Consider the following 10,343-nt stretch of genomic DNA (forward strand, 5'->3'; position numbering starts at 1 on the left):
TCAATATGATTCCCAAAATTTTCACTTCTCAACTATACATTCAACTACCTATACATATTGTATTTAACATTCAGAAATGTGAACATGAATATTGTGAAGTTTCTGATCTTGCAACTATATGCCTTTTCTGAACATTCTGGGAACATGTTTTGTCAGGGAAGGCAATAACAAGAAATGTGATTGCTGAAGCTGAAATTTCAGAACTGCATGTGGACATGTACAGAAAGATTTGGTATTGCGGTTTAGGTTGTGAGCTCACTGAGAAAGAAAGATTATATATAAATGTTATCTGATATTTTATCAGGGAAAGCATCGAGTGAATTTGTGTCCTGATCAGAATACAGGAAAATTGCAATTACTGCATGTTTTTTAGCATTATTTAGAATACCCTAACCCTAATGTTATTGCTTCTTGTAGTTGTTGAGTTGAGGGTATGCCAGAATTCATGCTATATGTTTCATTGTTATATGTTACATGTTAGATGTACATTTTGAATTTCTAACACCCATTTTGTGCATTTATTTTGAAGATGATGTAACAGATTTGTTTTCCATTTACATTTAGGAATGGTCAGACAGGGCTGTGCTTGAAGAATCCAAAGATGTCATCAACAGATTACCTTGATGATTATAATTACAATTATTCTATTTATATTGATGATGACTTTGCTCCGTTATGTGAAAATTATGAAGCCAGCCTATTCGGAGGGGTTTTTACACAAGTCTTCTACAGCCTTATCTTTCTTTTAAGCCTGACCGGGAATATTTTAGTTTTGTGGATCCTCATGAAATACGAGAAGCTGAAAACAGTGACAGACATCTTTATTTTGAACCTGGTCACATCTGATCTGCTTTTCTCCTGCTCACTTCCATTCTGGGCAGTGAACCATGCTCATGGGTGGATCTTCGGTAAGGCCATGTGTAAGATAATGAGCTCGATTTTCTTCATCGGCTACTACAGTGGGATCATGTTGCTGACATTGATCACTCGAGACAGATACTTTGCGGTGGTTCACGCTCTGTCTGCTGTAAGAATCAGAAAGGTCTGCTATGGTGTGGTCGCCTGTTTAGTAGTTTGGTTCATTAATATCCTAGCCACTGTTCCGGAAATTATCTATTCTGATAGCGTACATAATTGGGACCAAAGGATTTCCTGTGGAAGTATCTTTCCACAGGAGAATCATCAAATATGGCAACTTGTGGAATGTTATCAACAAAATATTTTGTTTTTCTTGATCCCCTTTGTCATTTTTGTGTATTGTTACTGCAGGATTCTCAACACTGTTGTTAAATACAGAGCTCGGAAGAAATTCAAAACAGTGAAGGTTATCTTCTGTATTGTGGTGGGTTTTTTCATTTGTTGGACACCTTACAATGTATTCATCTTCCTGTTGTCTTTGTATGATCTCAAACTCTTAGCTGTCACTTCCTGTGACATCAGCAGCCATCACGTTATTGCACTTTTTGTTTGTCGCAATCTTTCTTATTTCCACTGTTGTCTAAATCCCTTTCTTTATGCTTTAGTGGGAACAAAATTCAGGACACATCTAAAGCAAATAATAACAAAATGGCTTCCTCACAAGAAATTTAACCAACAATCAAAACACAGACTCAGGAGTCGTTATGTGAGCAGTTCACATGACTATTCCAATTCTTCAGCTTTTAACACAACCTATTCTTCAACTGTTAAGAAATGAAAACAAAATAGAACTGGCCATTTACAGCATGAAATTTTATATGGTCATTTGCAGCTTGTTAGATTCAATCTAACTCCACCCAGCAAGGTGAATCTAATAGTCAAATAAATTCAAATGTACCAATGGCTGTGAGAATGAATCTAACAAATTAAAATAAGAACAATCAAATCTAATCATTCATTCAGGGAGTTAAATTCACTTTGACCATCTGTAGGATCAAGTCATTTATTTAAATACATTACATTTTGATAAGCATCCAATCTATTATTTGTGAAGTATATTCACACCAATTGTAATACTGTACATTTCATTTGGCCACAGAACTTTCTTGGTTGGGTCATCTAAGGCTTATCATCAACATACTTGTTTCTGAGCCAGATGGTTAAGGGTTCCAGTGCTATTCCAGACATGAGCACATAATCCAGGTTGAGCCTCAGCACAATGCTGTAGTGTGGTGTAGTGTAGTGTTGTGTTGCAGTATCAGTGTTAGTCTCTGCTTGAGATGTCAATCCAAGTGCATATGTCACCTCAGAAGACATTTTTGTCAGTGGCTGTAACAATAACTATCCTTCAAACATGAACAAAAACTGACTTTATATTCAAATACATCTTTGCAACTCATTTGAATTTACTTGGTTATTTCAGATGTTATGGTTTTTCTTTATCACAATAGCATATGAAAAAAATGCTTTTGGAAGACATAGTTTAGTGAAGTATGTAATCTTGATGCAATACTTAGCAAGTAACGGAGTCAGTGAGGCACATTTAGTTGATCAGAAATATGTTGAGCAGTAGGTACTTTTGTATATTAATCCCACTTTTCAGAATGTGGCTCTTAAGCTTTTATGGCCAGGTGATTTCAATGCTCATCTTGACACTTCTTAAATGCTGTTAGCAACTCTTCTTCCAATAGTGTCTCAGGCAGTGTGCTTCATCTACTCAGCACTCTCTCAGTAAAAGAGTTCCTCCTCAGATCCTCTCTAAATCTATTGTTCCTTACTCTAAATTTATGTCCTTTAGTTTTATCTACCTATGAGGAAATATGCATGCCCCTCATAATTTTAGATACCTCAATGAATTTCCTCACTTAACTGCATCTCCTCCAGGGAGAGCAAAGCTAGCCTCTTCAGTCTCTTCTCATATCTGAAATGCTTTACCCCAGACAAAATCTTGGCCAATAGCTTCCTCACCATCTCCAGTATTATCAAATTCTTCGATAGTGTGGAGACCAGACCTGCACACGGTACACTGGCTGAGGTTTGACCAATATCAAAAAGAGTGAGAGAGAGAGAGAGAGAGAGAGAGAGAGAGAGAGAGAGAGAGAGAGAGAGCGAGAGAGAGCGAGAGAGAGAGAGCGAGAGAGAGAGAGAAAGAGAGAGAGAGAGAAAGAGAGAGCGAGAGAGAGAGAGAGAGGGAGAGAGAGAGTGAGAGAGAGAGCGAGAGAGAGCGAGAGCGAGAGAGAGAGAGAGAGCGAGAGAGAGAGAGCGAGAGAGAGAGAGAGAGAGTGAGAGAGAGAGAGAGAGAGCGAGAGAGAGCGAGAGAGAGAGAGAGAGTGAGAGAGAGAGAGAGAGAGCGAGAGAGAGCGAGAGAGAGGAGAGAATATATAGAGAGAATAACACAGGAAGAAAAAAGAAAGAAAAGAAAGGGAAGGAAAGTGGTGGCATGGTTAACTTAGTGGCAAGTGCAATGCTTTTACAGTGCAAATGACTCGGGTTCAAATCTAGCAAAGTCTGTAATGAATTTGTACATTATTCCTGGTTATTTTGTGAGTTTCCTCTGGGTGCTCTGGCTTCCACCCACCTCCAAAAATGTATAGGGTTTGTAAATTAGTTGGTGTATTTGGGCAGTATGGGCTCGTGGGGCGGAAGGTCCTGTTACCATGCTACATCTCTAAATTAAAATTAAAAATTAAATTAAAGGAAGGTAAAATGAAGAAAGGAAGGAAGAAAACAAGAAGGGGAGAAAGGAAGAAAGTCCAGATAACTAGCCTCTGTAGTAATGTAGAAGCAATTTAAAAATGAACTGATCCCAAACCATCATAGTGGAACTAAGCCCTTCAACATCCTTCCCCTTCCAATTATGTAACTGTTGAGGAAAGGCTGAAATAAATATATGAAAATTTAAGGCCAGTTGAAGGGAAAATATGATGGATAATTTCTCTTTGATCCTCAATCACAATAATAGCTTTAAAGAAAGATCTCGCTCATCACACTCTGTTGAACATATTTTGAGATTTTTGCAGCCCACAACAAGCAAGAGATGAAAACTGGACACCTCAGTGGAGGTCGGGTCAAAGCTAATTCTTGTAGAAGGACACAAATGGAGTTTATTTAAACTGGGATGTCCTGTTGTTTATTCATGTTCACAGAAGGCTGAGCAGCAGAAGCTCATGTATTAAAATTCATGGATATCTTTGCTACTCACCTTCCTTTCTTTAACTTGCAGTAAGGATTGTACATTTCAGATGACATTCAACCTGCTCCTGTAGATAACAATTTGTTTGTCCATTTAAACAATATCTTCCAGGTAGGATTCATTCCTCAATACTGGTTGATCACATGCTTTTTCTTACTAAAATTCCTAATCCTAGCACAGAACCACTTCCCTCATTGATAGGGTGCTGTTTGTCACACTGGTGCAGCAGATAGAGCTCCTTCTTCATTATTCTGTCATCTAAATTCAATCCTGACCAAAGATGCCAGCTGCAATGTGTCTCATTTTCCTTTTGACAAATAGATTTCCTCCAGTGATCTGTGGCAACGATTCAGAAGGATTATATTCGGGATTTGAAGGCACACCTCTCAGGAAAGGATGAGCAACCTGATTCCCTTTTCTCTTCAAAAAGGAAGTAGACCTATGATTAATAAAGGTCTTTGTCATAGAGGGAATGCAGAGAATATGTTAATACTTGAAGAGAAGAGTTAAACTACATTTAACTAAGAGAGCAACTAGAAAACCTCCAATAGGTAAGTTAGAATAGACTCTATAATGTGAAGGGAATGTGGAACTTATTAGTCGCGGGAATAGTTGAAGTGAATAGTATTTGAGTGACAGCTTTGTTAGTGACTTAAGGGTGGAGAAAACAGTGAGTATTGGTTGTAGATTTAGATAAGGAAAGACAGAAAGAAGCTTATGTCGAGCATGGAAGCCACAAGGGCTTGGTTGGGACAAACAGTTTGTTTCTGTACCATTTATCCTAATTATCTCGACTTCAGCAGAATAACCCTTCAAATTTTGGCATGGTTGGTTCCTTCGCACTCTTCCTAAATGGACTCAAGTGCTAGGATTGGTTTTGTTCCTATTCTTCCCAAATGCAAAATGTGGCACCTTAATATGATAAGGGTCTTGGCTAAATTTGAATAGAGTTACCATGTAATTATTAAGTTATTTTTTATTGCCACACTGGCTCATTTGGTCTTTCTGAAAACCAATGCATCAATGCTTTATTTGCTATCCTTTCAATTAATTTTGTTGAAAGTTAAATTTATCCCAGCAAGATCATTATAATATACCAAGATACAAATGCTTCCAAAATATTCTCGTTTCAAGTTCCATCTTGTGACTTCAAAATATAAGCAGATATGTCTAACCACAATACTGAAAGAATATAACACTTCCATCTGATCCAAATGTGCTTTACCTCATCGAATTAAAATTAACCTTTTATTGTAGGATTGCTTTATATTATGTTACTTCACTTTATTTTATTGATTGTCTGGCATTAACTATTATTGGATGCATTGCCTCTGTAACAACAAATTGTTTGATCAAATGTTTGTTATGTCATTTACAACAGCTTTCACCAACTCACGATTAAATGTACATTATCATTTTTTTTGCATTTATTCCAATGTATATAAATAAATTGTATATTATTTGATTGAACTGCTCATTATCTAACAGTGCATTGCTGACAATACCACCCTAGTGGATTGTATAAAAAGGGGTGATGAGTCAGCATATAGGAGGCAGATTTAAAACTTGGTTGAATGTTAACCTAGGGCAATCTCCCACTCAGTGTCACCAAAACCAAAGAGCTAATTTTGGAAATTAAAAGGGAAAACAAGAGGTGTACGATTCAGTGATTATTGGGGGATCAGAGGTAGAGCGTGTGAGCAAATTGAAATTCCTGGGAGTTACTATCTTGAAGAAGCTTTCCTGAATCAATCCTACTAATGTCATCATTAGTGTCTCTACTTCCTCAGGAGTTTGCAGAGACTTGGTATAACATCAGAAACCTTCGCAAACATCTACAAATGTGTAGTGAAAAGTGTGCAGACTAACTACATCACAGCTTGGTAAGGGAGCACTAATACCTCTGAACAGAAAGCCCTGCAAAAGGTAGTACGTCAAAGACAAAATTCTCTCCACCATTGAGGGCATTAGCATAGAATGCTGTTGTTGGAGATCAGCAGGTTCCACACCATCCAGGACTTGCTCTGTTGTTGCTGCAGCCATCAAGAAAGGTATAGCTTATATGTTATTTTTTTCCAATGGAATACATTTATTCATTTCAATGTACCATTGCTGTATTCTCAGGCTATCTTCTGATTTCCAGGTTGACATAATACATTTTTTTGCTACAGCTAAGGCTATCATAATAAATCTTTTTTGTGCTCCATCCAAATTGAGTCCAAGTTCTTTACTTCTTATATTACTTAGAAGAAAGATCTCTGGATTTTTTGGTATGTTGCTTTATGTGATTTTATTTAATACCTGATTTAGATCTGTACATGGAACACAACAGAGAAGTCCTACCACGGACCTCCACCACCTAAAATGACAGAAGGAGAAGAAGACGAAATGAACTGACCCAGTATGTAAAAGTAGATGACACAATTTTCTTGTTTACTTTCATTGTGTGATGACATTGTTTAATGGGTTTAATGCATCATATATGTTGAACGTTGAATGGGTGGGGGGGGGGGGGGAGGGTGTGAAGAAGGGAGGGAAGGGATGGGGGAAAAGGGAAGAAAATGACACTGTGTATATTCAAGAGGGAAATGTTTGTGTGTATTTTGGTTAATATGGTTCATAGTGTGAAAAATAAAAAAAATTAAAAAAAGGAAGAAGTATAGCTGCCACAAGACTTGTACCACCAGATTCAAGAATAGTTGCTGTTCCTCAACCTTCAGACTTGTAAACAACAGTCAATTAGAGACTCATTTAAGGACACTTACTTTGCACATTATTAAATACTGAATACTTTTGTTCTGCATTTGCACGGTGTAGCGTTAATAAAAGCTTTCACGACTGGAGGGAAAACAAACGCTTTTATCAACTTATAACAATGTGTAGGGTCTCACAGTAGTCTTCAGAAGGATTCTGGGTTTAGGTGGGAAACCAGGGTTATATAGGAACAGATGGGGGCAGAGCTGGGAGGCAGGACCAGCCATCAGGACAACATACTTCCAGTGAATCCCAGTTCACAGCATTCACCCTTCCTGAAGAATTTAGGGTCTGTGAATGAACACAGAGAACATGGATTCAGAAAAAAAATGGTTGCAAAATATACAGTTATTTACAAATTTACAGATTTAAGCAGTCTGGGGGTCTGGAGATCCTGGTGGAGCGCCTTAGCACCGCGGGGCTTTGAATGCCTTGCGTCTCCTGGTCCCCTTGTGAGGGAGGAATGGCAGGCAGGGCCTCTGGCTCCACAGTGTAGGAGGATGCTCTTTCCTCCTGAACCGGATCCCCCAAGGCCCTGACTGGGGTGGTGAGAATGAGGTCAGTGGCTCGCAGGGCAACTGAGGCAATGGACCCTCTGTTCTGGCAGGTGCCAGGTCCCTGATGGAGACAGTATCCTCCCTGCCATCCGGGTACTCCACATAGGCGTACGTGGGATTGGCATGAAGCAGTTTCACCCTTTCCACCAGGGGTTGGTCTTGTTTCTCATCACTTGCTTCCTGAGGACTGGACCAGGAGTGGTGAACCAGGTTGGGAGTGTAGTTCCAGATATCGACCTTCATTCGAAAATGAGTAGGAGCTTGTGAGAAGTAGCATTGGTCATGGTACATAGTAGTGACCAGATGTAATGGGGCACCATAGGGAGGACCTCCTGCCAGCATGTGGCTGGAAGGCCTTTTGACTTCAGGGTCAGTTTGACAGTCTTCCAGACTGTGGCATTCTCCTTTTCAACCTGCCTGTTCCCCTGGGGAATGCAGTTAGTATTCCTGCTGGACGCAATTCCCCTCACCAGCATGTACTGACATAGCTCATCACTCATAAAGGCTGAGCCTCTGTTGCTATGAATATAGCTGAGATAACCAAACAAGGAAAAAATGGAGCCTTGGGCCTTTATGACTGATGAAGTGGACTTGTCTGGTCTTGGATTGGCGAATGGGAAGCAGGAGTACTCATCAATAATAGAGAGGGTGTTCCCATTCATGGAGGGGAGAGGTCCCTTAAAATTGAAATTGAGCCATTCGAAGGGTAGAAGTGCGGCTTGCACTCCGCACAGACCTGGCAAGACTTGGTCATTTTCTTGATGTCTTCCATGGAGTAGGGCAGATTGTGTGGCTTGACAAAATGATCCATGAAGGTGACCCCTGGATTGTAGAGCTCATTATGCAGAGACTGCAGTTGGCCAGTGTGTTCAGAGGCACAGCTTCCTCTGGGTAAGGCATCTGGAGGGTAATTAAGGGTTCCTGGCTGATAGGCAATGTCATAATTGTAGGTGGAGAACTCGATCCTCCACCTAGTAATCTTGTCATTCTTGATTTTTCCCCTCTTGATGTTACTGAACATGAATGTGACAGAGCACTGGTCAGCGAGAAGCATAAATTTCACCACCCAGGTAGTGTCTCCAGTGCCTTACAGCTTCTATAATGGCTTGAGCCTCCTTTTCCACTGATGTGTACCATAGCTCATGGCATAATATCCACAAAAAAAATGCAACTGACCTGCCCGCCTGGTTGAGGGTAGCAGCCAGGGCTACATCTGAAGCATCACTTTCCACTTGGAAAGGTACATTCTCATCCACCATATGCATGGTGGCTTTTGCAATGTGGTGCTGGAGGTAGTTAAATGCCGATTGGGCTTCAGCTGAGAGGAGGAAATTAATGGCTTTTAAGAGAGGGTGAACCTTATCAGTGTATTGAGGGATCCACTGGGCATAATATGAGAAAAACCCTAGGCATTTCCTCAAAGCTTTTGTGGTCCTGGGGATGGGGAGCTCTAACTGGAGGCACATCCTATCGGGATCTGGGCCAATGATGCCATTCTTCACCATGTAGCCAAATATAGCCAGACATTTTGTCCTGAACACGCACTTTTCAGAACTGTAAGTGAGGTTCAGGGCTTTCGCCACATGGAGAAAACTCTGGAGCTTGGCGTTATGGTCTTCCAAAGTATGGCCACAGATGGTGACATTATTGAGGAAGGGGAAGATAGCCTTCAATGCATACTCATCAACCATTCTGTCCATCTGCCTCTGGAAGATAAAAACCCCATTAGTAAAACCGAAAAGGACCCTCTGGAATTGATAGAGATGACTATTAGCCTCATATGCTGCATATGGACAGTCCTCGCAATGGATTGGCAACTGGTAATAGGCAGCTTTCAGGATGATGGTCGAATAGACTTGATACTGCTCAATTTCATTCACCATGTCTGAAATTCGAGGGAGGGAGTATGTGTCCAGGAGTGTGTACTGATTAATACTTTGGCTATAGTCAATTACTAGCCTGGACTTATTTTCCCCTTTTACCACTACCACTTCCGCTCTCCATGGGCTAGTGCTAGGTTCGATGATACCTTCATCATGCAGATGTTGTGTTTCAGATTGTATGAAATCTTGGTCTGCTGTACTGTACCTTCTGTTCTTGGTAGCAATTGGTTTGCAGTCTGAGGACAGATTTGGGAAGAGAGGAGGGGGGGGGTCGATATTCAGTGTGGAGAGGCTGCATGTTGGTTCTGATTTTTGGGGCCCTCCATTCCGAACTATTACACAGGGGAGGAGACCAGAATACTCCAAGGTCACGCTTTTAAGATGACACAGGAAGTCCTGACGCAACCAGAGCACATAATTTATCAAGTACACACAGGCGTATTTTACAGAATTCTCCCCCTTCAAATGACAGATGTACTAACACATAGAATGCAAATAGGATGCAAGAAATATGCGGTAATTGGAAGGATACATCTTTAGATTGTATTTTTGCATAGTCCGTGAGTCAATGAAGATTTCACTAGAGCTGATGTCGATTAGGCATTTAGTGGAATGTCTGATTACCTCACAGTCACTATGGAGTTGCTGAGCTGGTGAGGTCTGTCCTAATCTAGGACCATCGAGGCTAGGACCTCGGAGACTTCATACTCCTCACTCGAGTGGTTCCCACCATCCTGGGCTGCTCTGCGTGGGTAAGATGGTGTTGATCTTGTGGCATGGCAAGATGGCCGCCCTCCTTCCCCCTCCGATGATGATGGTGCCGTTTGAATTTGAGTCTTAGCAAGATGGACGCTGAGCCTTTTCATGCCGTTTCCTTACTGCCAGCACCCGTCGGCATGTTGCGCAGCAAGTGGGTTTGGGTGAATTCAGGGCAGATGGCTTGGGGCTGGAACCGGATCCAGGAGCAGAGCTGGCTGCAGACTTCCACGGGCTTCCCCTCGAGTGACAACCCCTCACCTAATACCCTTTCTTGCCACA

The 10,343-nt window shown here is 40.9% G+C and overlaps 1 protein-coding gene across 1 annotated transcript; it reads left to right on the plus strand.

Annotated features, from left to right (window-relative positions):
- The first annotated feature begins 568 nt into the window (after nt 1-568).
- LOC138749157 (chemokine XC receptor 1-like) lies at nt 569-6,283 on the plus strand. Its single transcript, XM_069910154.1, has one exon. The coding sequence runs from the start codon at nt 602-604 to the stop codon at nt 1,694-1,696; it is 1,095 nt and encodes a 364-aa protein (XP_069766255.1). The 5' UTR covers nt 569-601; the 3' UTR covers nt 1,697-6,283.
- The last annotated feature ends 4,060 nt before the right edge of the window (nt 6,284-10,343 follow it).

This window comes from Narcine bancroftii, chromosome 1 (assembly GCF_036971445.1).
Source record: "Narcine bancroftii isolate sNarBan1 chromosome 1, sNarBan1.hap1, whole genome shotgun sequence".
Taxonomy (NCBI): domain Eukaryota; kingdom Metazoa; phylum Chordata; class Chondrichthyes; order Torpediniformes; family Narcinidae; genus Narcine; species Narcine bancroftii.

Excerpts from the sequence above, each read along its gene's own strand:
- LOC138749157 (XM_069910154.1), top strand. The coding sequence starts at position 602 with ATGTCATCAACAGATTACCTTGATGATTATAATTACAATTATTCTATT.